Genomic DNA, 17257 nt, shown 5'->3' with positions numbered 1-17257 from the left:
ATATTTTTTTCATTTGGAAAAGTTAAAAAAATATGTGTTAAAACCACAATAATACCATTCAAATGCATTTATCGTTTAAAAGGGGGGGGGGGGGGGGTATAACCATCAACCCCTTGGACCCGCCTCTGGCGCATAGCCAAATATTTGAGATTAATTTCTAATCGAGTAGACCTTTTCATGATTATTGATTACCACGGTACATATTTCATTTGTAATAACGGAACATTTGTTAGGATCATTGAAAAGTTTATAAAACCAGGTTAAGGTTCAATTAGGGGAACAGGCGATTTTAAAATAAACAAGATAAATGAGTGTGCAATCATCGAGGAAATGGTTATCCCGGATCATCAATAATGAACACTTTACTGCATTTGAAAATAAAGATTTGCACAAAATAAAGATTACAAACCAGACCTAAAAAGAAAATTACTCGACAACGATATACTTTAAATGTAATAAGTTAATTTTTTTCATATTTTATGATAATGAATTTTGCATAATTTTTCCAACCGAATTATCCGTAAAAAATTTGATAGTAAAATACTGAATTCACAACCAAATGTTTGCACTCGGAATAGTCATTATTCTTTTAGGAAGTCAGATTCATCATCACAAGAATATTACACGGAAAATATCTGAAAATCCTTATTATTAGCAAATCACAATGAAAACATGAATGTTCATTTAATTATTGTATTATTGTCCTACTTATCCTTCATACCATTGGCTGTTCCAAGTTCTTTTGATGATGTGACATCAGAAACTCTTGGTGCTTCTGCCAAGGGCTTGATAGCAGCCTTTGGGGATTATAATGCTAACAAAAACACTGACCTGTTTGTTATTGGAGATGCAGGTAATTTGTTTTAATGTCTCGTATCGAAGACTACCATGTGTTGTGTTAGTTACAGCTCTTATATAGTCAAAACACAGGAATCGGAAGTTCTATCAATAAAATTCTGGAAATAATAAAGTCGACTATCAATAGAGCTTCTCTTCGCTTCTCTTCTCTATGAGAAGCTGTATTGGTAGTCAACTTTACTATCTACATAATTTTATTGATAGAACTTCCGATTCCTGTGGTCAAAAGCATTTCATCTATATCTATCATGTCTATACTAGTCTGATCTGCCATACCACATTTCCCGGTACCTTGAACAAACGAATAACACTGACGATACCTGAATAAAACTTGTAATGACTGAATAATACTGTTAATACCCAAATAACACTTGTAATGACGGAATAACACTTGAAATTTTAATATAAGCACATATTGGTGACTTTAAAACATTGATTAATAAATAATAGTATATTAGGCCAATTAAAATTAATTGCTAGATTTTCATCCCAGCCTGCCCCTCTGAAATCGTCCCGCTCCGATTTTTTTTATTTAACAAAAATACGATTTCCAGATTTTGTTCATGTCTGTTACCGGGAACCATCAATGATTTCATTTCATTCAACACTTCCGGTTTCAAATTTCGTTTTTGTATTTCTTTGAGTAAACTAACGACTCAAATGATTGAGTCGACATATTCTGCTGCTCTATGATGACAACATCATCTACCGATAATAGAAATTGATAACGAGAAGGGCATGAAATATTCGAGTAACGAGTAAAACGCCTTGTCATTTAACGCTAATTGCGGTAGTCACAAGTGAATTGAAAACCGTGTTTTTTCTTTCTTTAATATTTATTTATTTACGATAACTTTGTGTCAGGAAATTTGTACTGTGAATGATATCTAAAGCGCAAGAATCGTAGAACAAATTGGTACAAGAAACATGACTGGATTAAAGAAATTGACACAAGCACAAATTCGTTTGATTTATGACCGTATATATTGAGAAAAAAACCACGCATTTTAATTCACTTATATTTACCCATGGCTATTGTTTTTGTTGACAAAAAGCAAACACCCTCTGTAACTGTCCCAATACCCTCAATATAATCATTAAACAACAGCTAATTTTTGGTTAAGTTCATGTTTTACATCATAATTACTTTCCACACTGAGTTTACATTTTATTTTGTACTCATAATATTTGTGTTGCATACAGTTGTACCAATACATTTTATTGATTTTATGTGGACTACAAACCATTGCTTAGAAAGCAAAATAAATTTGGAGTAGGTCTAGTCCAATCGAAGAGAGCATTTCTCTTCTCTTTGATGTATACTATAAATAGGTTTCTAAAGCGGCAATTACATGTATAACAGTGGTTACCAATCATGGATTTTTATTTAAGAGTTTAAAAAATAGTATCGGATTCCTTATACAGCATGTATATACATTATACAAGCTTGTTTTCCACTAGCACATACCCGGCGGTATGTAGAACTTGTGGCAAGGGTTTCATATGAAATAAAAATTTAAAAAATAAAACTTCCACCCGCACCATTTTTTAGCTCACCTGGCCCAAAGGGCCAAGTGAGCTTTTCTCATCACTTGGCGTCCGTCGTCCGTCGTCGTCGTCGTCCGGCGTTAACTTTTACAAAAATCTTCTCCTCTGAAACTACTAGGCCAAATTTAACCAAACTTGGCCACAATCATCATTGGGGTATCTAGTTTGAAAATTGTGTCCGGTGACCCCGCCAACTAACCAAGATGGCCGCCATGGCTATAAATAGAACATAGGGGTAAAATGCAGTTTTTGGCTTATAACTCAAAAACCAAAGCATTTAGGGCAAATCTGACATGGGGTAATATTGTTAATCAGGTTAAGATCTATCTGCCCTGAAATTTTCAGATGAATCTGACATTCCGTTGTTAGGTTGCTGCCCCTGAATTGGTAATTTTAAGGAAATTTTGTTGTTTTTGGTTATTATCTTGAATATTATTTCAGATAGAGATAAACTGTAAAAGCAATAATGTCCAGCAAAGTAAGATCTACAAATAAGTCAACATGACCAAAATGATCAGTTGACCACTTTAGGAGTTATTGCCCTTTATAGTCAATTTTTAACCATTTTTCGTAAATCTTAGTAATCTTTTAGAAAAATCTTCTCCTCTGAAACTGCTGGGCCAAATTATTTGAAACTTGGCCACAATCATCATTGGGGTATGTAGTTTAAAAATTGTGTCCGGTGACCCCGCCAACTAACCAAGATGACCGCCATGGCTATAAATAGAACATAGGGGTAAAATGCAGTTTTTGGCTTATAACTCAAAAACCAAAGCATTTAGAGCAAATCTGACATTGGGTAAAATTGTTAATCAGGTGAAGATCTATCTGCCCTGAAATTTTCAGATGAATTGGACAACCTGTTTTTGGGTTGCGGCCCCTGAATTGGTAATTTTAAGGAAATTTTGCTGTTTTTGGTTATTATATTGAATATTATTATAGATATAGGTAAACTGTAACAGCAATAATGTTCAGCAAGGTCAGATTTACAAATAAGTCACATGACCAAAATGGTCAGTTGACCTCTTTAGGAGTTATTGCCCTTTAAAGTCAATTTTTAACCATTTTTCGTAAATTTTATATATCTTTTACTAAAATCTTCTTCTCTGAAACTGCTGTGCCAAATTGATTCAAACTATGCCACAATCATCTTTGGGGTTACTTGTTTAAAAAATGTGTCCGGTGACCTAGCCATCAAACCAAGATGGCCGCCACGGCTAAAAATAGAACATAGGGGTAAAATGCAGTTTTTGGCTTATAACTCAAAAACCAAATAATTTAGAGAAAATCTGACATGAAGTAAAATTGTTAATCAGGTCAAGATCTATCTGCCCTGAAACTTTCAGATGAATTGGACAACCTGTTTTTGGGTTGCTGCCCCTAAATTGGTAATTTTAGGGAAATTTTGCTGTTTTTGGTTATTATATTGAATATTATTATAGATATAGGTAAACTGTAAACAACAATAATGTTCAGCAAAGTAAGATCTACAAATAAGTCAACATGAACGAAATGGTCAATTGACCCCTGTAGGAGTTATTGACCTTTGTAGTCAATTTTCAATCTGCTTCCTTTGTTTAATATTCACATAGACCAAGGTGAGCGACACAGGCTCTTTAGAGCCTCTAGTTTCAAAAATTTGGATGAAAATCTACTAATTAATTTTAGTTGGCCTTAACAATGTATTTTATGACCTACAAATGATTAACAAAAGGCAGATAAGTTCATTAAAAATGTTTTAAATTCATTGTGTACATCCAATTCGACAACCACGGAAATCACAATGGTGTTAATACCTTGATTTCCCTATGAATCCAAGAATCTTTATAATATCCAAAAAAACAAACTGATATATCCGTCTGTCTGTCCGTCGTCCACACTTCGGACAATAACTCAAAAACACTTTCACCAATTTCCATGAAACTTAAGTGAATTGTTTATATCTATTGACATAAGCTCCCTTTCGTTTTTTTTTAATTTCAGATTTTAAATTTTGGATTTATGGGACTTTATTCATAAAAAAGGGGGGATTTTCAACACTTCGGACAAAAACTCAATATGACTTTCTCCAATGTCCATGAAACTTTGGTGAATTGTTTATATCTATTGATGTAAGCTACCTTTCATTTTTTATATATTTCAGATTTTACATTTCCGTGTTATGAATTTTTATGCTTAATTTTGGATTCAAAAACTAACATTTTCACAAAATTTTATGCAACTTTGATAAATTGTTTATATCTATTGACCTTAATAGTGCCAATTTTTTGGTGCATTTTTATTTATTATTCGGGGGGGGGGGGGGGGGGGTTATTTGACAGGGCTCACACTATTTCTAGTTCATTGTATAAATTCATTTAAAGCATTAAAGACAAGTTAAAAGAGCAACGAGCGTATCATGCGCTAAAGCGCAGCCCTCCTTTATTACACAATAAAATCCATAAAATAAGGAGATGTAAAATATGACAACTATCCACTAAGTTACAGTATTTTTAGTAATCATCAAAAATAAAAAATCTTATGGATATTTGGATATCATAAGAAGATGGAAATTTAAAATGTTGAGCTCTATCAATTGTTCATTGATTAATTTATTGTTAAAATGTTAGACAATTTCTAACAATTAATATGTTTGCATGGTCGTAATTTACAGTCAACTCTCATTAGAGCCATATCCTTTTCATGAAAATTTTTTTTTGCCTTTTATCTTATATTAGAATAGATACATACATATCAAACAAACTTTAATATAAAGCAAAAATGATCAGCAGGTCAAGATCTACATCTGAGACGATATGGATTTCGAAAGATTCCTTATTTGAGTTATTGCCCTTTTTTGATGATTTTTACCATTTTTTATTGTCTGTCTTATATGTTAAAAATTATAAAAGATAATTAAATAGAAACTTTAAACAACAAATATGATAAGCAAGACAAAATCCACAAACAAGTCAAAATTTGCCAATATAGTGAGTAGACTGTCACTCTTCATAGAAATGGTTGCTTATATGAGAACATAAAAAATTTGGTGCACACTGAATAACGTTGATGACGTCACGATCACATGACTAAATTATGTCTATGGGCTCATAACAAAATAACGTCAGTCAATCAAATCACACGTTGCATCCAAAATTAAATTATTTCAAGATAAACAAAAAATAAATCTGATTCATGAATTTTTTTCTTTTCTTCAATGTTGGTGAGAGTCAATTGTTGTTTATGCACATAGACCTAGGTGAGCAACACAGGCTCTATTGAGACTCTAGTTATCATGTAAAACACTCTGTAATATAAAAAAGAAGATGTGGTATGATTGCAAATGAGACAACTATCCACAAAAGACCAAAATGACAAAAAAAAATATGAGTCACCGTATGGCCTTCAACAATGAGCAAAGCCCATAACCCATAGTCAGCTATAAAAGGCCCTGATAAGACAATGTAAAACAATTCAAAAGAGAAAACTAATGGCCTTATTTATGTAAAAAAATGAACGAATAACAAATATGTGACACATTCACAAACGACAAACACTGATTATGCAGGCTCCTGACTTGGGACAGGCACATACATAAATAATGTGGCTGGGTTAAACATGTTAGCAGGATCCCAACCCTCCCCTAACCTGGGACAGTGGTATAACAGTACAACATAAGAAGGAAATATAAAAATAATTGAAAAAGGCTTAACTCATTAGATGGACAAAAATAAAAGTGGACGTGGCCCAGTACTTATACATCCCGACACAGAAAGACATAATGAACAGATCTGAGAGTACTTGCAGTTATCTGACAGCTAGTTCAAAGCCACTAACAACTAATAAATAAATCATGCATCTAAGACTAAACAATCAATCTGTACACATCCAACATCCAATGGATTTAGTGTAAAGACGTCATAAACAGCCAGAGAAAAACATGACTTTGTGTAAGGCAATTTCCATCAGACTTGTATGAATATTCTCCTTTTTTATAGGCACTAGTGTTAAAATTTACCTGGCCACTAAAGAAGTGACATCTGATGAAAGTAAATACCAGGAGGTCGTACTTATACCTGGAAATACTGCTAATGGCACTGTCATCACAAGTGTGGTTCCTGCCGACTTTGATGGGGACAATCAGATGGATATCCTTGTTACTAGGCAACTAAAAGATGTAACAGGGGTCAGAGTTCAGATTTATTGGGGACATCGTCAGCAAACTAAATTAGGTATGAATCTTAATATGCTTATATAATTATTTAGTTTTGAATTTTATGGTTTTGAAAACTGACCAGTTACATTAAAAAAAAAATGTATGATCAAATACTATCCTTACAAACATAATGTCTTCTTTTTTTCTATATATGATCCTAAAGCTAACAGAAGCAGAAAAAATTATAAGAAAAGATACACGAAAAAAAGTCATGTTTAAACAACAATATTTTTGGAAATTAAGCATGTACATTAAAAGGGTGTCTTTTTATAACAAGTTGGAGCTAGCTCCTAGTATTTATCTTAGGTCAATATTAATAATAATTTTGATATCCTGTTAATATATTTATATTTTGTAGAAGCAACGCCTTTAGAAATACAAGGAGGATTAAAAGATCAACCATTAGTATTAGAGTAAGTAGATGTAGATACATGTATGTATGAATTAACAATTAAATCATCAGTTACTATTACAGTTAATATGTGCTTTTAGGAACCGTTCAAAGATCAGGTACAGTACTTACAAATCAGTTGTAGGGTTTTCAACAGGCAGTGTCATGCAGTTGTTTGCTCCCTGTTTAAGTCACATTGCAACTTTGTGATGAAGAACAATAAAAACACTTCTAGTTTAGTTTTGGTTTTTCCAAATTTTTTAAGGGATCTAGTGCATGAATTTATACACTATATTTTACTTTTTCATTAAAAAAAAAAAGATAATCTGTCAGAATTGGAATAGACTTTCCAGTGTCCATATTGATGGAAATTGTTGAAGTTTAAGATACACAGGCTACATATATCTCCGTTTTAAAAGTGTATTTTAAATTGATTTCAAATATAAACACCTATATATATTAAATGACTTTTGTTAACAGATATACTTGGATTCTTTGATATTTTGTAAGATAACTTTTTTAATCCATTTTAGTGCAAATGGTGACATGATTCCAGATTTACTAGGTGAAAGTTTGGATGGTAAAAGACAATTTTATATATTTCAGTAAGTACAAATGACTACAAAATCAATATTAAATGGAGATGATTTGTATAATTCAAAGAGACAGCAACCTAACAATTTTTGTTCCTTGTGCTATGAATTAATGAGTTTAAAAACTGTACAAAATCTATAGGACAGCAGCTGACCCTGTCAAATCAAAACAGGTCTAATATCAATGAAAAAGTAAACAACATTTAGGGACTACAAGTTATGTATTCTGGGAAGGTAATGTTATCTGGTTATGAGTTAAATCCACTTAACAGATCATTTTGCTGCAATTTCTTACTGTTAAGGATACCATCAGTCCATTACATCATACTTTTGTTAGCTTAACAACTGTTTTTAACTGTACTCATAGCTACTCTTATAACTGCTTTTTAACCAGAAATGGACAAAGAAACTACACTACACAGCTTCTGAATGACACTGCTGACCCATTAAGATATCCACAGAGTAGTGCATTTCTTGATCTCAATGGAGATCTAACTGCAGGTAAGGATTACAGTGTATTTAGAGCTTGGAAAAATTAATAAAAATAAAATAGATTATCTTAGAAATCATAAAAGCACACATTTATATTATTCTCATACTTTATTTCTTCCTATAGGACATTGACATTATACAAAAATGCATGTATTATATACAACTACAAAGTTTTAAAGACACAAAATTAGAAATGTCACATAAGAATTTGGATGTAAAAGTATTTACAGTGTATAGTATTTCAAAAAGGAAAATCCATTAAGGACTTTCAAACATTGCTCTGGTGTTGAAAAGTCATAGAGATCTTCCTGATTGCCAAGCAGAAAATATGAAAAGCTCTCGTCCCATCTTAAAACCAGTGTGTACACGAAATCGTCAGTAGTTAGTTCTTTTAATCTGCTATATGATAAGAGTCTCTGTGTTTGATGTTTTGTGCACAGACTAATTTGGTGGTTCAGCCTATCTTGAACAAAGTGTCCATACAATTTTCAGTTTCTGCTATTCAAGGGAGTAGTCCAAAGTTTAGCTATAAGTTTTGGGGTTAAAAGTTTGCCAGTAATTTTTGCATTTTGCAACAGGAAATCATAGTCACTGATATCAGACAATCTTAGAAATCTTACAAAATCGTTGTCCCTTCGCTTTCGCTCTTCTTTTGAAGTCTTTAATTTAGGTTAATAGCACTATTGACAATGTTTTTTTATTGAAACTTGGCTGAGAATGTGCATGTAAACATATAGTTATTCAAAAAATTCAAAAGTGAGTATTTTGAAATATGTTATTTCATCTGGGATAAATCCATATGCCTTTCAAAAGGTATCTCTGAAAAACCGGTAAAGTATGTAAATAAAAATTTGTTTGGTAAATGATTCCGCCTTCATTTTGCAAAGTTTACAAAGAAGCATTAGTTTTCGTTTTTCAACTAGTATTGGTAGTCTCTCAACGTTCGTCATCGATTCGCACATAATTGACATGTTTGTTTAGAAGGCCTTGCATATGTTTAGCAACAGAAAAGTTATATACATGTTGAGTAACTAGTTAAACAACAAGAGCATTATGTTGATTTTAAAGTTTATAACCTTCACTTATGTTTTTGTAGATTTGTGTATTGTATCAGAAAAGGACAAGAAACCACAACTGGAGTATTGGTATAATCAGGTAATTGACCAAACTTAATATAATAAAAGGTTACATATAGCAAGCAAAGGTCATATGCTGGTCATGAAAAACGTATATAGAATGTACCTATAGTAATAAATTTTTCACTTCAAAATGATATTTTTTTTAAAAACAATTTTTTATTTAACCAACTTCCAATATTTTATTGCAATGATTTACTAAAATTACACTGGTTTATCGGTACCTTTAAGATTAAAATTACACTTGTTGAAATAGTTTTGTTTATTTACAGGATGGTGTTTTAACATTTGAAAAATCAATACCTTATCCCACAGATGCTGTATTGTTTGGTCAGATTACATTCCTAGATATTGGAGCCAACAGAGGTAATTATATTTGATAGTAAGGCCAAACTGAATTGTTTGGTCAGATTACATTCCTAGATATTGGAACTAACAGAGGTACCGTAATTATATGTGATAGTAAGGCCACGCTGAATTGTTTGGTCAGATTACATTCTTAGATATTGGAGCTAACAAAGGTAATAATATGTGATAGTTATCCTTATAAGAAATGTAGTTTATTTATAATGGATACCAGTAACTTTAATCTGTCAGCAAAAAAGTTTTTTTCATATATGAGTAGGTATGAGAAGTTGAAAAACATTTTTGTTTTGAAATTTTTTTCTTCCTGATATTTACAAAATGCATCGATGAAATAAAAAGGGTGGTTTTGCTGTATGGCATTGCTGATAACTTATTAGGAACAGAGAAATATTATAATTGTTAAAGAGAACCATGTTTGTGAAATTTATTGGGCTTATTCTTACTGTGAACTATTATATAACTGTTTTATCATGTTTATAGCTGAAGGAAACCATGTCTACGGTATTTTACCAGCTTGTTCAGATACCAAATGTTCCAAAAGTGTGTTGTATGTATCAACAGACTCACAAGATCAGGTAATAACATAGAATAAGGAAATGCAAAATGCAGTATGTTAACCAATGAAACAGCTGTCTACTGTAGAGGATATCAGCGACAATAGGGTCTGTACAGCTTCTACACTGAGCAAAACATAGAAAATTATGAAATGCCCCGAAATTACAAGAAGAACAAACTAGGAACAAATTTGGCAAACAGATACAAACGACAATCCTTGGTTTACAGAAAAGTATATAAAAGGTTTAGACACAGTAGTTTCTGTTCAATTGTTAGAGGAATTTTTATCATAAAAATATATATCTGCATGGTCCTTGTATTTATTGTTGTAGTGGAGTAAATTGGACTTGAATATAAAAACAGACAAAATGAACTGGAACTTTGTGCCCCCAGACCAAAATCCTGGAGGAATGGACAAAATTCCTATCACTGTACGCGTGGGAGACTATAACCTAGACGGATATCCTGATCTATTAGCTGTTTTACGTAACACTTCACAGGAAGGGTAATATCATTGAACAGTACTTGTATATTTACTTTGTATAAATTTTCAAAGGCATTTGTTGATATTTATTAATTCAATGGATATAGGTAAACGCTTTTATTGCTATCTATTAATTAAAATTACACATTCACTTAAATGTACAATTTACAAACTTAACCATTCTTTTATTCTGTCTTTACTGAGTGAAAGTGTCAAGATGGGCAATGACAGCGAAGCAATGAGTTTGTAATACATACAGTGAAACTGTATAGATATCTGTGTCGAAGAACAGTGATGTCATACTTATAATTGTATAAACAGTAAAGCAATGTTCATATCAATTCTAAATGATTATAGTATAACTAAGCGCTGTATTTGAATATCAAAAATAAGACAATGTGTGACCGAACGACGCATGGATTAAACGAGTGTGCAGCACGAGTTTGATCCATAGCTGCTTTCGGTCACAAGTTGTCTTATTTTTTATATTCAAATACGGCTATTATTTATACTTTTTATTACATTGGCTAATGGTTTTTTTTTTATGAAATTAATGTAGAAAATGTAAGGAACTTTATTTTTTCCCTACGCATTCACAATTTGTTTTGATCCGACATTATTGACATCTTGACAACGTCTATTGTTGTATAACGTCAGAGAGTGAAATAACCAAGTTTATTTCACATGTGAAATTATCGGTTTTTATTTAACTGGGAAATCAATGTAATTTATTGCGACCAATGTAATAATAAGATTAATTATAAATCTGTAATAATAATGTTGTCTTATAATGTTGTGTATTTCTATGGCCAGGTTTCAACAGAAAGCCTTTATCTTGGAGAACAGAGCTTGCTCTAAGTGTGCCACAAACAGACATTTTGGTATAGGATATGAAGTACCAATGCATTCAGATAAAGAAAAGGCTTTATTACCAGCTTTTTATGATTTCCAGGACAATGTAAGTATTGCGTATGTTATATCTGAAAGAACTATGTTAATGTACCAATATGAATTTTTAAAAAGTCACAACAAACAGTAATTTACATCTCAATACTTGTAATAAAAACCATTGTGACATGCCCTGACCTTTTACAACATTTTTATGCAGCCAAAAGTTATGTTATTTACAAATTTTAAATGTAATATTTATATTTTCTCCTTCATAGGGAATCCTAGATCTGATTGTAACAACTTATGGAGAAGACAATAGTCCACATATACATTTGTTAAAACACACTTTTACTGACGATGCATTCTTCCTTAAGGTGAAAGGTAAGTAAATATTGAGATAAACTATTTGTAAAAAAAACCCAGAAATCATTGGTCATATATTTTTATTTACATCTGAGGTCAAGGTCACTAGTGATACAGATGTATGACAGAAATTGTATAGAGAAGACATTAATAAGCAAAAACATACAATGGAAAATCCTGTATCTAAAATGGCAAAATCAAATCCTCAAAGATTTAAAAAAAAAAAAAAAAAAAAAAAAAAAAAAGGGATAACAACTGTCATATTCTTAACTTGGTACAGGCATTTCCTTATGTAGAAAATGGTGGATTAAACCAAGTTTTATAGCTAGCTAAACCTCTCACTTTATTTGAATTCAATTTTTAAAACACAAATTCAATAAGAAAACTCATATAAACCAATGTTTTTTTTTGGTGGATCTAACCTATATATTTACTTTTTTGACAAGAAGGATATTTGAATATAGTGATTATTTTCTGTGTATACTTTTCAGTTGTAAGTGGACTGTGCAGCACAAATTGTCTGAATGGAAGAGAGGTAATTATTCTTTTTGCTGTTGTGTGTTGTGTATAAATAGAATGAAATCTGGTTACTACTTTGAGACAGCAACCAAAACAATCAAAACATTGGGTAGAACACATGACCTTCAAATAGGAGTCGAAATCAGCGCTGGTCAGGTTGTCCGAGACCAGTAGAATTTGCGTTGGACCAGTAGATTTTGTTAGCTGGTGGTTCCGGCAAACCAGTAGAAATTTGCCTATAAAAATCACTGATTTGCATTGTATATTAAAGGCTTCCTGTCTTAAGGAGACTTAAAATTTACAAGAACTTATATTGTCTTGTTATTTGAACCAGTTTCTATCTTAACTTCTACTAAAAAAAAAATATAAACTTTTGAACATTTTACCATAAATATAAATTTCATGTAAATATTAACCCATCTTGTGTTTGTCGGTTACCAAACATAGATACATTGTACAACCTAAATGCTGCACTAAAACCTTAATCTTTATTTGTCATGATTCATTTAAAAAGAATTCCCTAATAAATAACCATATTCAATATCAACAACAAAGTCTCCCTATTTTTCCTGCCTAAATGACAGGAAGTAGATATAAACAGATTTTAACATGTGCTTATGGACATTGTTTATTCTTTCATTCATTAATTTTGGATATAGTTATTCAGTTTGAAAGTACAGTCCTGCCTTTAATTTATAAAATAGATTGCAATTAATTGTAAATAAACTTGAATTCTCTACTTAAATTAACTGCGTCATGTGATATTACACTTTACTACAGAGGTCGACTCGTAACGGGAAGAAGAAGAAGATATTAGGCCGAGATTACTCAGATGTCCAAAGGCTATTTTGTCAGACAAGCTGAGTGTGTAGTTATTTGTGATCATAAAACTATAAAATCTTGATTAAATTCAACACTTGCCATCAACAAAAGACAAGTAATGTTAGTTGTTTGTGTAGTTTCATTATCTCAGAATTAGAATGAATGTTGATATGGTTATGTATGTCTCCACATAATTGAATCTCTTCCATGTGTTGTTTCAGCCTTATGGTATAAACCAGCCTGGTCCTGTTGTTAAGTATACAACTGAGGATAATGAAGGAAGGATACAGATTGGTATAGGTATATATTTCTATAGAGTTACATTGAGAAAGGGGATATAGAAACGGGCTATATATGTCTTCTCATTCAAAGAACTAGTTTAGATTTTGTCCACATGAATACTAGTTGAATTATCTCCCCTTGAATTAAACAATTATATGAATTATCTACACTAAGAGGCCCAAGACCACAATTAATGACCCCGCTTTTCGTTGTCCACGAATATAGTTCCTTTTAATTACAGTGTATTTTGCCTTAATTTTTTTTCTTTCCCTTCCTCACTCATTTCTTAGATTTTTTTGGGTGGAAATGGAAGAAGAGAGGTGAAATAATTGTTTGCATGTTGTATTTAAACTGATTTTGATATGGAATGAGTGATTAGGCCAAGTGCAAAAAGGTAATATTTAAAGTTTTCGGAACATCTCTTGACTTGTCAATAGGGGTATGGATGTTTATTGGCTAAATTTGTAAGATGTGTGAAAGCAATCTTTCTGAATTTTGGATATATTTTTGGACTTGAACTATACATTACACACACAAAAAATTAGACAAAAAGATTCGGTGCAATTTTTTTTATGATACAAAACGTTCTAAAGAACTGATAGAGGAATTAATTGTGGTCTGTGGCCTAAGAGGTGCATTTCAGCAAATTTTGAAATTTTATTTTGACATCTTCTCTGAATGATCTATTGGTATTTATTTGTCAAACTACATGAGAAGAAATGATTTTCACTTTCATTTGATAGAAATTTTGTGAAAAAGTCACTTTTCAGGTTAAATGCCCAAAATGTAGCTTTTTCAATTTTTTCAATATTTTTGCAAAAACAGCATGCTTAATTTCTCTCTGGGAGGTTTTTTTCTGATATCTTTTTGTGTTTGTGGTATTTATTTCACTTCTTTTATTCATTTGTGAACTCTGAACACAAAAAAAAAGTAGATAAAAACATAAAAGGAGTGCAAAATGTGCTGTTTTTGTAGTCTAAGTCTAATGGTCAGTATACGCCGCAGGTGAAATGTGAAGTTCTATGCACTTAAAAGTTGTATTCCTAAACAGATCGCACTGAATCTATATCAAAAACACTTATTACTGGTTGTTTAACAATTTCTGTTTCACAAACTACCTTTATTTTCTTCTGTTGGATAGCAAGTGCTTAAAATATTGGCCTTTTGAGGCTGAAATTTCATTCAGGTTTTAAACAGTAAAGTTAATAAACTTTGCATCAGACCATACTGTCTACATATATAGTTGAAAGTGACAGTCTTGTTACATCCAGGCTCCATGTTTTATCATATCTAAGCACAGATTTAAGCAAAAAGAAGCATATATCCATCTCCCATATCATTTATATGCTTTTTAATATGCAAATGTGGGGAACGGCCTAAATTGACAACCTGTTTTTTTAAGCAAGGCATTGCTAAAGACCATTTTATCCACATGTGTTATGCTATTTGAAACTTATATTTCCATTGAAAGTACATTTATAACATGTTAAAGTTTTTTTGATAACTTAACAACTTCAGAAAATTGTTGTAAGTGAAAAATATTACATTTGATATAAGGCCTCACTTTATTTGAAAACCTCTATTTTTGGGCACAGGCTCATATAAAATTAACTTCTGGCCATTTTTCATAAGTCTGATACATGAAGTATGCTTTCTGTTGCTTTAAATAGATGTTAACTTATACATAGAGACATTAAAAAGTGTTAGTCTTGGTATCTTTTGGTTTTTAGAAGCTCAAATTTGATAGTTGAAATTGTTCTAATTCAACGCCACAATTCAGCACCTAAAGTTCAGATATAAAAAATGCCACATTTGGTATCATATGGCTTTGAAACTTTGTAAACTGTTTTATAATATACTAAGCTTAAATCATGTCAAGTTTTATTAGAATTGGTCAAGTTTTAGACCCCTAATAGGCCCAAGACCACAATTAATGACCCCGCTTTTCGTTGTCCACGAATATTGTTCCTTTTAATTACAGTGTATTTTGCCTTAATTTTTTTTCTTTCCCTTCCTCACTCATTTCTTAGATTTTTTTGGGTGGAAATGGAAGAAGAGAGGTGAAATAATTGTTTGCATGTTGTATTTAAACTGATTTTGATATGGAATGAGTGATTAGGCCAAGTGCAAAAAGGTAATATTTAAAGTTTTCGGAACATCTCTTGACTTGTCAATAGGGGTATGGATGTGTATTGGCTAAATTTGTAAGATGTGTGAAAGCAATCTTTCTGAATTTTGGATATATTTTTGGACTTGAACTATTCATTACACACACAAAAAATTAGACAAAAAGATTCGGTGCAATTTTTTTTATGATACAAAACGTTCTAAAGAACTGATAGAGGAATTAATTGTGGTCTGTGGCCATAAATTTTAACAAACTATATGAATTATCTTCCCTTGAATTAAACAACTTATTAGATATGGTTGTAATCAACAATTTTGTATGAAATACAAGTAGGAATCCTAGAATAAAAACAGTGATGGACTAACTTCCATGTCTATTTATATAATTGGTGAAAATGTATCATATTTATTTGTTAACATTTACGGTGAAAAGGTGTATAGATTGTTTTCTGTTGTATTATAATACCCCTGCTTTGAAAAAAGGGGGTATACTATTTTACCTCTGTCTGTTCATCCATCCATCTGTCAGCCCATCAATCAGTCCGTCATTCTGTCTGTCCAATGAATATTTTCATCACATTTTTCTCAGGAACTACTTGACAAGGATTTCTGAAATTTGGTTTCAGGGTTTATATAAGTAAGTTTTACTGTTTGATGCGTTTTCACATTCATCACTCAACAACTTCCTGCTTAAGGAACACTAGTATCCTTTTACACATGCTAGCCAAGTTTCAAATTTTTGTCACATTTTTTTTTCTGGAACTACAATTGAAGGATTTCTGAAATTTGGTTCAGGGTTTATATAAGTCAGCTTTACTGTGTGATACATTTTCAGATTCATCACTCTATATCTTCCTGTTTAACAAACACTTGTATTATTTTACACATTCTAGCCAAGTTAAAACATTCGTTGCATTTTTCTTAGGAACTACTATACAAGGATTTCTGAAATTTAGTTTATATAAGTCATCTATACTGTGTGATTGGTTTTCAGATTCATCACTCAAAAACTTCCTGTTTACTAAAATATTTTGGCAGTGGTATCATCAGTGAGCAGTAGCTCCCAGTTTTACTTGTTCTTGATTCTTTTATTTTTAATGTAAGCTGGACCTGGTAACTAACTTTCTGTACTTTTGATATATTTCCAGCTTCCCAGTTAACACAGTCAGCTCACTTCAGTTTACAGTTACCATTTACAGTATTCGGACTGGGACAGACACCAAACTTTGTAGACACATTAGAAGTGTCCATTCCATATCCTAGTGGAAAGGTAAGGATCAGAAGAACTAAATAAATCATTCTAAAACAACATCACTTGTAATTATAAGTTCATTTTGATTTTGTATAATGTCACTAATTCTCATGGCATCAGTTCACAATTGATGCCATGAAAACGTATGCCCAAGCACAAACAACATATGACAGATTCAAAATGTATGATTTGATGTGGTTTCTGTTAGTTTCATTAGAACGGAGATAACAGTATTGTACTTTAAGCTCCAACAGCATCAATTGGTGATTTGATGGTCCCAAATACCTGTTTAATGGTTCTGCTAATGCATCGCCAGTCAACTCAATTTAAAAACAATAAATCACTAAATGATGCCGTCAATGCTTAAAATGCAATACAGTTAT

General features: G+C 31.7%; 1 protein-coding gene across 1 annotated transcript in view; it reads left to right on the top strand.

Annotated features, from left to right (window-relative positions):
* Positions 1-580: 580 nt before the first annotated feature.
* The window catches only part of LOC134722111 (T-cell immunomodulatory protein-like), a 19466-nt gene continuing 2789 nt past the window's right edge, over positions 581-17257 (top strand). The window contains exons 1-14 of the mRNA XM_063585633.1: positions 581-853; positions 6384-6617; positions 6960-7014; positions 7526-7597; positions 7980-8086; positions 9174-9232; positions 9486-9579; positions 10060-10154; positions 10467-10639; positions 11432-11576; positions 11785-11890; positions 12364-12407; positions 13435-13513; positions 16771-16892. Of these exons, the coding sequence (XP_063441703.1) occupies positions 673-853; positions 6384-6617; positions 6960-7014; positions 7526-7597; positions 7980-8086; positions 9174-9232; positions 9486-9579; positions 10060-10154; positions 10467-10639; positions 11432-11576; positions 11785-11890; positions 12364-12407; positions 13435-13513; positions 16771-16892 (1566 nt within the window). The 5' untranslated portion in view covers positions 581-672. The remainder of the gene's footprint in view (positions 854-6383; positions 6618-6959; positions 7015-7525; positions 7598-7979; positions 8087-9173; positions 9233-9485; positions 9580-10059; positions 10155-10466; positions 10640-11431; positions 11577-11784; positions 11891-12363; positions 12408-13434; positions 13514-16770; positions 16893-17257) is intronic.

Source organism: Mytilus trossulus, chromosome 6 (genome assembly GCF_036588685.1).
Source record: "Mytilus trossulus isolate FHL-02 chromosome 6, PNRI_Mtr1.1.1.hap1, whole genome shotgun sequence".
Lineage (NCBI taxonomy): Eukaryota > Metazoa > Mollusca > Bivalvia > Mytilida > Mytilidae > Mytilus > Mytilus trossulus.
The sequence above is the reverse complement of the archived record's forward strand: the minus strand, read 5'-3'. Positions and strand labels throughout refer to the sequence as shown.